The 12,635-nt window shown below is 49.4% G+C and overlaps 1 protein-coding gene across 1 annotated transcript in view; it reads right to left on the bottom strand.

Annotated features, from left to right (window-relative positions):
- The window catches only part of MSI2 (musashi RNA binding protein 2), a 186,957-nt gene that overhangs the window by 59,545 nt on the left and 114,777 nt on the right, over nt 1-12,635 (bottom strand). The window contains exon 4 of the mRNA XM_031059770.1: nt 11,089-11,137. Within this exon, the coding sequence (XP_030915630.1) occupies nt 11,089-11,137 (49 nt within the window). The remainder of the gene's footprint in view (nt 1-11,088; nt 11,138-12,635) is intronic.

Here is a 12,635-nt window from a genome sequence, read left to right as displayed (position 1 = left end):
TGCGGAAGTTGGCCATGGGTGACACAGCACAATATCAGCTCCAGCTCTATGCACTGAGGACAGGCTGCCCTAAATAAAGCACATCCCCCTCCATCAGCTGCACTTGTGACCAGTGGCCTTTTTAATATCTTTTTCTTCCTTTATTTTTTTTTCTCCTTTCCACTTTTTACTCAACTGGCCCCCGTGTTTACAGCTCGCTGCAGCACAAATCCTTATTTCATGTCACCCACTGGCCCAAGCTGTCCCCACTCACTGTTTCTCCTAGACAAGTTAATAAGATGGAAGGCTCCCCGGGGGCCTGGAGCCAGCCAACATTATCACTTGGAAGCAAGGCAGAAATACTGACACATCGGAAATGACTTCAAGCCTATTAATTACCCTTTCTTCTCTGGCAGATCTTTGAGAGAGAGCTTGACAAATTGAAAGGCAGCAGAGAGCATCCTCCCCGTCCCAGGAGCCCCTGCCCACGCCAACAACAGCAAAACACACATCCCCCCAAAAATTATTTGTTTTGCTATCAATTAAATCATCAAAAATTAGCTGAGGCAGAGGCTGCCTGCCAGTGACAGATCTCCCCTTCCTGTTTGTGCTCCTGTTTCCAGAGGCAAGAAGCAAGTCACAGAACATGGAGCGCTGGCACAGCTCTCCCACCCGGCAGGGGACACGGAAAACGCTGCTGCCCTGGGAAAGTTTGGAGCTTTCTGCTGCTGAATGCCAATGATCTCCACTCACACCACCCAACCCGTGCTGTAAAACCCCCTGAACATCCTGCAGCCCCTCCCTCAAAATGTATTTTCAAATCCTCGCTGGCATAATTGATCCTAATTATTATAAGCATTAGATATTAAATGCATTCCTACATGCAATGTGGCTTCAACTGTGGGCTTTCAGCAAAGTCTATTGTATAAATAAATGACTGGATTTCTTATTCAAAAGCTTCAGATGTGACAGTATTAATTCTGATGCAAAGTAGCCACGCAAGTCGAGATAAAGTCACTACCTGCCACTACGGCTTTATTTTTAAGGTGATTTCCATAATTTCTGGTTCAAAAAAGAAAAAAAAAAAAACAACTTCCAAAATAACTGGAACAAAACTCTTTGGGCTGCTACCTAGAAAACTATCATTAAATCATTTGTTCAGTTTTTATTAGTATCATTGTAATTAAAGGGAATCATATTTCAAAAACATCTCTTCAACAGCACTTATCAAACCCCATCCCTGCAGCCTATCAATTAGGATTACAATAACCTCGCTCCCTTGTTGCCTTTGCCATTAGCATTTTGATTGAATGGCTGTTGAGAAGTGACTGGTACCAGAAGATTGTGTTCACAAAGTAACGTTTCTTTATTCGCTTCCATTGAAGCTTGTCTAGTTGTCTCCAGTTCCTACTCAAAAGAGACAAGACAGTTCCAAAAGCAGTAATTTTGATGCAGGATTATTTTTTTTTTCTTCTCAGAGAGGTGAGATAGATTGGGTTAGGCTGGACAGAAATGCTGTTAAATCACCTGAGAGCAGATGTGGGGCTCTGGCCTCGCTGCTCTCCAACCCCACAAAGGTGTCAGGGCAGGAATGGCCACAGCCACGTCCCCAGCACCTGGGGAGCACCTCCAGCCTCTGCTAACACCCTTCCAAGGGATCCCATCATTATTATTATTATTATTATTATTATTATTATTATTATTATTATTATTATTATTATTATTATTATTATTATTATTATTATTATTTATAATGCCTGAACGACCTGGGGAAGTTTTCAGCTATGTTCATTGCTAATAGTATTGAATGTTAAATGTTAACAACTTATCAGCCAAGCCCTGGCACTTTGGGAGTGCAAGGGGGAGAGCTCTCCTGCCATGAGAACAGCACTAACGAAGGGCAGAGCAGCAACCAATGTCATCAGGAGGGGGATGGATGCATTCCACCACTGCATGAATTATAACAACCAGAGTTCATTAAATCCAGCACATTAAAATAAAAATGACCTGCCACGTCAGACAGTTCTATTTACTGATATTCCCACTGCTGATGTCCCCCCTGATAAATCACATTTCTATGGCACCACCAGCAGTTATCCAAAAACATTTCAGTTACTTGGACATGCAGGAAACTCCAGCAGTGCTGGGCTACCCTACCAAAACATCCCATGGCCAAAGTTCAGCCTGACAGCTCCGAGGGGAAATAAAGTGACCCCTGCAGGCTCCCTGCGAGGACGGTCACTGACCAATAGAGAACTCAGAAGGGATGAGAGGGGAGTGTCAGAGCTGCTGGCACTGACCCTGGCAGCACCTCCACCCTGCAAAGCTGTGCTGCCCAGGGGTCACTCCTGCTGTGCCTCCTCCCCTTGCTCAGCCTCCTCCACCCCAACCCAGCTCCTGCATCCTCTCCAGAGCCTCTCTCCTCTCTCCTCCAGCAGCTCCCTCTTTGCTGGCAGGCAGCCAGGAGTGTGTAATGGTGCCAGGTAGCAATTTCATTTTTAAAACGCTCTTATCAAAGATTTAAGGTGAAAGATAAGAAGAGCACACTACATCATCATAAAGGAAACATTGTATAAGGCATAGTATTTTACAAATCAAAACAGTTATCAAAATGAAAAGGTATGAATATAAAAACAAATGGAGCCTGTGCTGTGGAGAGGAGGGGAGGGAGCTCTGGGTTTGGGGAACTGATCAAATTTCAGGTTTTCTTGACAAGTCTCAAAAGCCTGTGAAGAACGGGAGCAGCAACACTTCCCCTGTCATTTTAAACCAGAAATAAAATGTCAGGTACATTTACAGAGAGCATATACACACACACTTATTTATATGCCTTTTCATATAAATAGATCTATAAATATAGATACATATTTTTCATACCATTACCCACGGCTGTTGGGTGCTTTTATCAAAGTCATCTGACCTGGAAAGCATCTGTTGTTAATACCACTGTTTTATTATTTATCAAATCCATTTCTTCATAGAATGACTAATTTCATACCCACAGCTGCTCCCATCTTCCCTGTGCAGCTGCTCCTTCCCCAGGCAGGTTTGCAGCCCATCTCCAGCTCCCACACCCTCCTGCTGCTCCCAAACCTCCTGAGCCACAGGGGCAGGTATGGAACAGCCTCTGTGCCCCTGCCCTGCAGGGAAGGGGCAGAACGAGGCCAAAGGGCCAGGGGAAAACCTGTGGGATACCACCAGGGGTGGGGGAATGGGAAACAAACCCCACACTTGTGTAATCTGACTTTTTTGTTTTCCTGCAATTGCATCCAGGCAGCACAAAAGCAAGTATTTTTTACCTCTTTATCAGTTTGGGTTTAGCGTGAGGAGGAACAGAGCTGCTAGAACAGGAAGAGAAATGGCAAAAGCCAAGCCCCCACCAAGACTTAGAGTGGTTTTAGCTCATCCAGGCTCCCTGTGAGCTGACAGGGGAATATTTGTTGCCACAAGGAAGCCAATTCTCCTGCCAGGCTGCTCCCTACGGATCCTGCCCTAATTTCCAGTGCTCCGTGGACACGTGTGGAGCACACGTGTGTTCATGTGTGACTCCTGCAAGGGGCAGGGAGGGAGATTTCACCACCAGGGCATTGCTGTGACTGAAGTCACCTCTCAACCCCACCTGACTGACTCTGGGGCTGGCAGTGGTCCCAGTGAGAGTAAATATGGAGAGATGGTTCTGTGGTCACAGTGTGAGCCACAGACCCAGCTGGATCCACACCCAGCATTCCCATTGCCACATGTGACCTGGGATTCACTGGGATAGCACAGGGCTCCATTCCCAAACCCCTGCAGAGGGGTCTGGAGTCACCCAGGAGGGCTGAGGGGGGTTAATGGCACTGGATCTGCTCACTCCTGGTTCCTCCCGCAGCAGAGAACTCAGCAAGCTCTCAGAACTGGGAAGGTGCTTGAAAATGGGGAGCAATCTGTGAATTACTACCCTGGCTGAAGGTAGTTTTCTGGTCCAGAAAACACTCAATAAATTAAAAAGATAAAACCCACAGCCCAAATGTGCCGACCTGCAGTTTTCTGAAAGAAGCAGTTTTTCGACTTATTCTATCGGATCCAGTGAAAAAAGTGCCAGATGTTCTTACTTCAGCTTATATATACAAAAAACATACAGGATAAGCAAAAATCACTCCGTGCCAGGACATTTAATCAAACTAATTAAAGAAATCTTCCATTTCCACCCCTGACAAGTCCTCCTTTGGCAGCAGAGTCACTTGGAGCTTTTGCCTTGCACAGACAAGCCTAGGAGCCATAGCACACACCTGAGCTCAGGTACCTGCCCAGGGCACCTACAGCTTGGATCAGCCTCCCCCCACACTGCCAACACTTCAACATCCAGAAACAGAACCACACCAGGGATGTGAGGATGGGGAGAGCAAGTGGTGGAGCCTGCTCTGACAGAGGCTCAGGGGCAAAAGCTTCGCTCCCAGCATTATCTGTGTAACCTCTGTTTCTGCTGAATCTCAAGATTTCGGGGATAGGGGATGTGTTATCTGTTTGAACAGATCACCAGGAGGCTTTTACATATGGCAATGACCTTGTACAATTCACGGCTTCAGCAGCACTGGGCACAGCTGACAGAGAACACTCACTGTGGGTGACAAAGCAGCCCCTTTCTGCAGCATCCTCCTCACCTTCCCCACAAAAACCCCAAAGATTCATTACCAAACCCAACCAATGGAAAGCACAGGTGTGTGAAGAACAAAAGCTTCCCCTGGGCACCTTGGAGAGGACCTGCCCAGTCTGTGACCCACAGGAAAGGAGCCAACACTCCAGGGAGGGAGAGAGGCAGCATCTCTCCCTGTTTCCCTATCACATTTTTGGGCATGCTGCGAGAGCTGCCTCTTCCCTCAAGGTCACCAGGCTGATTTTAATTCTGCCTGTTGTATGCACACTGCCCGTCTATGGAAATGTTGCATTTTGCTCTCCTCCTGTTTCTGGCCTTTCCTCAATTAACATTTCCAAACAGTCCCACAAGGCTCAGAGTGCTCCCTGCTAATCACTTGGCTCCTGCATTCGGGAAGCAAAAGGGGCTGGGTTTTCATCAGCTGGGTAGATTCACAAGCAAGAACTCATTTGTGGCTTTTAGGGTTTCTTTCTGCTCAGAGATCTCCAGGATTTGTGCTAATTTCTCTGTCACTCAAGCTGGCAGTGACAGTGACAGCGAGAAGGCAAACTGGGCTCGTACTGAATGACCTCGCTCCTCAAGGCAGCCTCAGCTGGGCACACGGCGCGGCGTCTCCAACACAAGCTCACCCCCTGCAAGTGTGACAGAACCATGAGCACCATCTAGAAAACTTCAGAAATATTTGCACAGCCCTCACTTTACGTTTCCTGAAGAGACCAGACTTCCCTGAGTGCTGCTCAAGTGGAGCCTCTCCCCTCCTTCAGAGGAAGCATCCACAGACAGCTCCTCCTTGGGGCAGCTGCTCGCTCGTCTCTGACTCTGGGTGGAATTTTCATTACGGGTACAAAATTAAGCAATGAGGTCTGACAGACAGCACAGAGCTGGGCAATTACTGCAAGCCTCAGGTGGCATTACGCAGCGTGAGGCCAGGGGCAGGATGGCTGTAACCACCTGAGATGTTCCATGATCTCCTGCAGGAGCGCGGCCAGGAGCCTGGTGTGCTGTTCTGAGCTGGGATGGGCGCTCACACTGGCCTGGCTCTGGTTATTTTTACACTTCATGTCAGGTGCCCCCACGCAGCAGCCACGGCACAGCCAGGAAATTATGAGAGGGGAGAAGGAGCCAAGAATTGGCAGCTTTTCCTTTTTGCTTTGTGTTTATTAACACAAAAGAGAGCTGGGTGAGCCACGGGCACGGCGCTGCCCCAGGGGACACTCACATCCCCACACCTGGTGAGAGCCTAAGGGGGGCAAACTGGTGCCAAATGGGAATATTGGGAAGTGGCCCCCAGCCCTGAAAGCAGAGCAGCTCTCCTCGTGCTGCTGCCATCCCAGCTCCCAGTTTGGATCCCCAGCTGGAGGAGAACTGGTGACACGGAGCAGAGGTGTCAGCACTGCTCCGCAGCCTTGCAGCCGGTAATGTGTTTAAGAAATGAATATTTATAAGCTGGATGTAATATTAAAAACACACACATATAAAATATTAACATGGCACATGTCACTGCTGCAATCCAAACAGACAGGTGTGACTGATGGTGTTCACTGATAGGTGTGTAAATGGTAAATAATATTAACTAATGAATCTCTGCAGCCCTCACGTGAAGTTTAGAAGCAAATATTTGCTTAAAAATCTCTCCAAGCCCCCTGTGGGCAGCTGCTGCTCCCCCGACCCCCTGGAGGAGATAAACACTCCTCAGCTGTGCCACCAAGGGTTAAACTCTGCTCCAGCCCCAGTCCCCAGGATGGATTTCAGCGAGGGAGCCCAGCACAGCCCTGGCCCTCTCTGGAGCCCCATTTGAGAAGTGATCCAGCTGACAGGGGAATAACAGCCCAGCTCGCCTCGGGAAGCAACAACAATAACACTGCCTCCATTTAGAGCCTGTGGCACACTTCTCATCCAAAGCCCTTAAAGCATTTGTGTTTTAAAACAGCAAAGCTGTGGGTCAAACCTGCTGGAGCAGCTCTCCCTGAGCCCTGTCCTCCCAAAAAGCACAGTCTGGGAGCTGAGGGAAGGCTCCCTCCAAGCACTTCTAAGGATGCTCAGTGCTACAGCCAGGCTGCTGCCAAGAAAAGCTACACTCAAAATGATCAAATTAGGCAATTATTTCTATATATTTTAACTACTCTTTTCTCAAAACTGCCTGGGAATGAGTTTTTAAATGCACATGACCTTGCTTGACTTGAGGGAGATGGCGATAAACAAATAATTACAGTGACTTAATTATATTTATATCTCATCTATAAAAATGTCAATTATAACTTCAGAGATCAACTCCAGAACCGAGGTTTTGGCAGCTGGACAGAACACAAAAGGCTATTTTTCTCCTCAGAAAAGCCTCCTCCTTGGCCAAGGCACAGCCAATATCTCTCTAACAGCATCAAAGATGACTGTCCCAAGAAGCACAAACTGCCAATTGTGCCAACTGCTTCCACCTGGACAGTAACACCCATGCCCTGAAATCTGCTGGATGGACACAGCACAGCCATGGAGCTCAGCCCTCCCCTTCCTCCCTGAGAGCAGAGCCCCTGTGCTCTGGTTTTGGTGGGATGGGGGCACCCACCTTTCAGCCTGAGCTCTGTGGGTTCAGGTAAAGCCCACCCTTGGGCACACCACGAGGGTACCAGCAGCGTCCTGGTGCCCCCCTGCAAGGAGCTGGGAGCCAAGGGGATGCTCAGCCAGCCTCCAGCCCTGCCTGGGCAGCTCCTCACAAGCCCAGGGAACAGAGAACCGTGCAGAGGCTGCAGCAGCCCCAGGGAGGGAGCGCAGAGCTCAGTGCCCATCCCTGGGCATGTCTGAACCCCCAGCACCAGGATGCTGTCTGCACCCTGCAGACAGCCTGCCTAGCGTTAATTTTGTTTAGTTTTTAAGATTAAAGGAGCCCAAATCACACGTTGTCACTTCCCTCCTCTCTCCACTGCCACCCTTAACTGTGCAAGAGGGTTAATTGATGTGAAAATAACTCTGGGGGCTGGACAGCTTTGAAAAACATATAGTATTACACTCAGTCCTGCAATTACAGCTTGGGGGGGTCACTCACTCAAAATCTTGGGCTTTTTGTGAGTCCAAGACATGGGGCTGCTGTGCTGAGGGTCCTGGACAGCTCCTGGAGCGGCTGAAGGCTGCAGGCACCCAGGGAACGAGCACGGGCTGGGCAGGGATCACCTGGGGCTGGGACCAAGGGCATCCCACTGAGGTGAGGAACCACTGGACCCCTTCTCCTGGCTCACCTCACCTCATGCTGGGATCAGCTCAGGACAGCCCACTCTGGCACCCCTGCACTGATCTAACTGTGCCTTCCTCCCTCCCTGCTCCTCCTCGTGCAGCCTCTGCTGGGTCTGGTGCTTCTGCTCAGCTTGGCTGGGAACAACAAACCCTCTGCACAGCCCAAGGGCACGGCCCCAGCCCAGCACATTGAAATGCTTCCTGGAGCTCCTCTCCATAATGAAGTTAGAAGGACATCATCATCCTGCCAGGCTCCCTCCACCCCCAAAGATCAATAACTAATGCTGAACTCCAGATTTTATCTGCACTTCGCAAGGGTAACAAAATAACACCACCCTCCTTTTTTCCCCTTTCTTTCCAATTACTGAATCCTTTCAAGATTGACCCAGTAATTTTCAGCTCTATGAAATTTTAAGCAGTGAAGAAAAGTGACAGAAGTGATCTGCCAGAATGTTGGGAGAACTTTTGTGTGTGGTTTTTAGAAGACTGCAGGAATACAGTAGTACAGAAATAGAGGATCACCAACCTTTCTTTCCAAAAAAAAAAGGCACCTAAACAAGCTGACCCAGGGATATTTATTTATCAAATGCTGTTTTTTTGTGTGCCCACAGCCAGAAGAACCCCTGGAAGGAGACATCCCAGTAATTCTAGGGATTGTCTTGCCTACAATACACCAAAACATAACCACTCCAGTTAAACACAGATTTTGCAGCCTGCCTTTAATATGGCTAAACAGATCAGCACGAAATGCAAGAGCTGAGTCTTATTTTCCTTCGAGAACATCCAGGAATAGCTGGACATTAAAATACCCCTGGCAGAGACACAGCATGACTGGCCTGATGGCATTTCTAAGGTTATAGAATCACAGAATCATTAAGGCTGGAAAAGACCTCCAAGATCAAGTGCACCACAGACACTAAGTGCTCCCTGCCAGGCATGAAGTTTTATTTTGGGTGGGGTTTTCCAGGCAGGGTGAGCAGTTTTGAAAACCCCTCTTGCCCTGCCTGGTTCAATCCCTGCATTTCCACCGAGCAGTGCCGGTGCAGGTGAGTTCCACACTGCCCAAATCCACACACAGGAGCAACACACACGTGCCAGAATTATGTCAACAAACCCTCTCCATTTTCTTGCAAGGAAATTTATCTCACCTTCTAGCAGTGGGAGTGAATTTTAATCCTCCTCCCTTGCCCTGCCCACGGTGATTATTGCAGGCAGAGACCAACGGCAGCAAACCACAGCGGATATTTTATCTGCCATTCCTCCTTCCCCTGGCTAATTTGAAGATACAGATTGCAACCCACAAGTGGTTTTAAGAATTGCCATTAACACTGTTGCTGCACACTGGTGCATTTTAAACACGCTTCCACCACAATCAGAGTGCCACAATTTGTAAAATCTGGGGTGATTTTATCGGCGGTGGAGGCGGCAGAACTCACTTCATTCATCACCACAGCCCTGAGCCAGTTCATTAGGCTGATTAGCGCTAGCTACCTGTGCAGAGCAGGAAGAAATGCCACAAAAGGCTGGATAAATTCAAGTGTGAGGATGAAGAGGACTCTTACTCTGCCTTTTGTACTTGATTTTTCCTCCCACCTGTGCTTGGCAGGGGAAGGGCCCGCAGCTCAGCCCCCTCTGTCCTCTGGAGCTGTGCAGCCCCTCGTCCCCGCTCACAGAATTTTGGCTAATCCCACAAACAGGCAGCACTGCCCTTCTCCCAGCCGTGGGTAAGCCTGTTCCCTGGGATACAGCCTCCCCAACAGAGCTGAGTCTCCTGAGTGCCACAGAGCTCCTTTCTTCACCAGGACAGGGACTGCAGCCCAGCCTGGCCCTAGAGGGACAGACCTGGGTGCACAGTCTGACTCTGGGGCACAGGGCAGGTTGTGGGGGAACATCACCTCCACCCAGGGGCATTTGGAGCCTGCTTTTGGTCTTTAGGGGCTTCTAGTTCCTCCCCACTTAGACCTCATCCAGGAGCTTACACAGGGAGGCTAATGCAGAGCAAAATGTCATGGCTTGCATGTAGGAAAAACAAGCTATTAAAAAAATTAGCCAATAAATTCAGGGAGTTCCCAGGGGGTAAAAAAAAAGATGACCTGCTGCCTCTCATCTTCAACACACATAGTGGGAAAAAAGGCCTTTGAGGAAAACCCAAAAGGTTTCAGAGCAGCTAAGGTGCCCCCCAGACCTGCAGCCCTCATCTTCAGCAGACCTCTACTCCTGGAAAGTCAGTGGAAAGATGGTTTTGGGCAAGGAATGCATCCTGCGGGGCTCATTAGCCAGGCTCAAGCCTGCAGGCTCCCCAAAGAGCCCAGAAATGCTGAAGCAGGGCTGAGGCAGGGCTGCCAGAGCAGAGCTCAGCACTCCCAGAGCACAGACACCAACACTTGCTGTGCCCTCCTGCCTGGGAAGTGCTTACAGCAGCACAGAGCCAGGCACAGAGCAGGGTCACCTTGGCAACACCAGCCAGGATCCTGCACGGGAAGGGCTCACACAGCCCTGCTCTGCTCTCCTGACCCTGCAGAGCCTCCTGCCCACCCTGGCAGCACAGCCTGGCAGGGCAGGCACAGCGAGCTGAGAGCACAGAGAGCTTGGTGGGCAGGTGGGAGCCCAGCCCTGGGTTTGGGACATCTCAGCAAATGGAGACACCTGCAGCTGTGTCAGAGGCCAAAGCTGCTGAGTGCCCCCCTAGCTGGGAGCTGAGCCCCCCAGCTGCCCCCAGACCACAGGGCCATGGGGCCCTTGTGCCCAGCACCAAAGCAGCTTTTAAATGCAACAAACACCGTGCTGAGACTCTGAATGGAGAGGAGTATTTATGGCCCACTTAAGGGGGATTTCATGGGGAAGGGTGGAAAATTCCCTGGATATAAAAGGAAGTTGTCACGGGTTGAACTTTTCAACCTAAGCAAGAGCTTTGAGGAGGTCCCTGTTACACATGGAAGGGCACTGCCTGCTCACACAGCCTCCCTGGCTGGAGGAGCTCATCTTCCTGAGCAAGGCTTTTACTCACTGCTGCTGAACTTCCCAGGTACTACAATCCCTGGCTTTGGCCATTAGACTGAGCAGGAAAGCCACTCCTAACAAGAAAATCCACGTGCCTGGGGCATTCCATGCCAACCACCCCACCTCTGCTACCTGCAGGACAGAGGATTTAGTGCCATGGATTTAGCCACTGGCTCATCTCACTGGATCTGGTTTTTGCTCCCCCATGCAGAAGCTGCCACACACTGTGAGGCCAGAGCCCCAGTCCCTCTTACCTCTATGCCTGTTGGTCGTCTTGTCAAACATTAGCATGGCATCCTCTACCTGCAAGACAAAGAGGGGAGAGTTGTGCTTTAACACAGCTGGCACCTCAGACACAGCACACACCAGGGAGGGGGGCAGGCAGCAGCAGAACCCCTCGGGTCTGGCCAGGGGCAGCTTCTCCTGCTGGAAACCTGTTGCTTTCCCCTCCCTGCCCTGCCTGACAGCTGATCCTGAAGCAGAGCAGTGACCACTGAAATGCTGGCCCTCAACAGCCAAAAATCTCAGCAGCTCTCCCACTCCACATCAATCCCTGGCCGTGCCTCATCTCCCTTCTGTAGGGAGACCAGGAAGGGCCAAGGGAGGAAGCATGGATGCAAATCCAGCCCATGACTCCTCCAAATTTAGAGTCACTGTCTTGGTTGAGAACTGGGTTAAAAGAGGTATGAGCAGGGTAAAATCTGGTCAGCCAAGAAAGGTATTCAGAGGTTTTCAAAAGGGCTTTTGAAAAGCTGCAGGAGAGAGGGGAGAGGGAGGAGGGAGAAACTTTAATTCGCATCAGGCTCGGCATTTCCACTTCAGAAGAGAGATGACTGATGAAACGTATTGAAGTGCAACCAAATTGCTTTCAACTTTCATTAGGATTTGCATGATTTATTCCACCTCCATTTAATCTGTGCAGCCACACCTAAAATTTTGCACTTATTGCACAAGGATGTGGTGCTGGGGTTGATTCCCCAGCGTTATCACACCTTGAGCTGCTGCTCTGAGGCTGCAGGACGGGGGCAGGCGGGTCCATGTGCCACTGGACATGGCCTGGGCAAGCTCTGAGATGAAATTACAGACTTGCAATTCCCTGTTGTAAACTCAGGGATGATGAAAACCTCTAACACTGAATTACAGAACGTGTTGCAGGAAGGGAGAAGAACTTTAAAGAAAAGGTTTCATGCTCTAAAGCACTCCACTGCTTGTCTGGGGTGTGGCTTTGGGATTGTTTTGTTTGTTTGAGGTTTTTGGATATTTTTTTCCATCAGTATTTTTTCTGTACTTCCTTGGGCTTTCTAGAAATCATTTATTTCAGCTAAGTGATTTACAATGCAGTTACATGCTCTCCTCATCCCACACAGTGCCACTGAAGGGTCCACCTGTCCCCCCAAGTGTCCTCTTAGGCAGCAGACAGACATCCAGGCTCTGTCTGTGAAAAATTTCTCAGCCTTGGCTGGGGAGAAACAGTTTGGGAAGGTGCTGAAAACACAAGCTGAACTTCCCTGAGGTTCTGAAGGACTGTAATTAATGTTCCAGGAGATTGTAAAAAAATATAGTGCAGCAAAACCTTACATGATGCCTGAAATTCATCTGAAAACCTATCTCTGCTTAAGTTCTTAACTTTTTTAGCCAAAGTGGTTTGTAGAAAGTGCCAGCAGTGGCCTGAAAGGGTGCAGAACTGCAGGTCTCCTGATACCCATCTTGACTGAGACTAAAGATGCTGATGCACTGAAAAACCCAAACTGCACTAAGCACAGAGCCCTCTGTCCTGCTGTCTGTCTGCCCTCCAAGGGGG

Source organism: Geospiza fortis, unplaced genomic scaffold (assembly GCF_000277835.1).
Source record: "Geospiza fortis unplaced genomic scaffold, GeoFor_1.0 scaffold538, whole genome shotgun sequence".
NCBI lineage: Eukaryota > Metazoa > Chordata > Aves > Passeriformes > Thraupidae > Geospiza > Geospiza fortis.
Note: the sequence above shows the minus strand (reverse complement) of the source record. Positions and strands in the feature narration are given on the sequence as shown.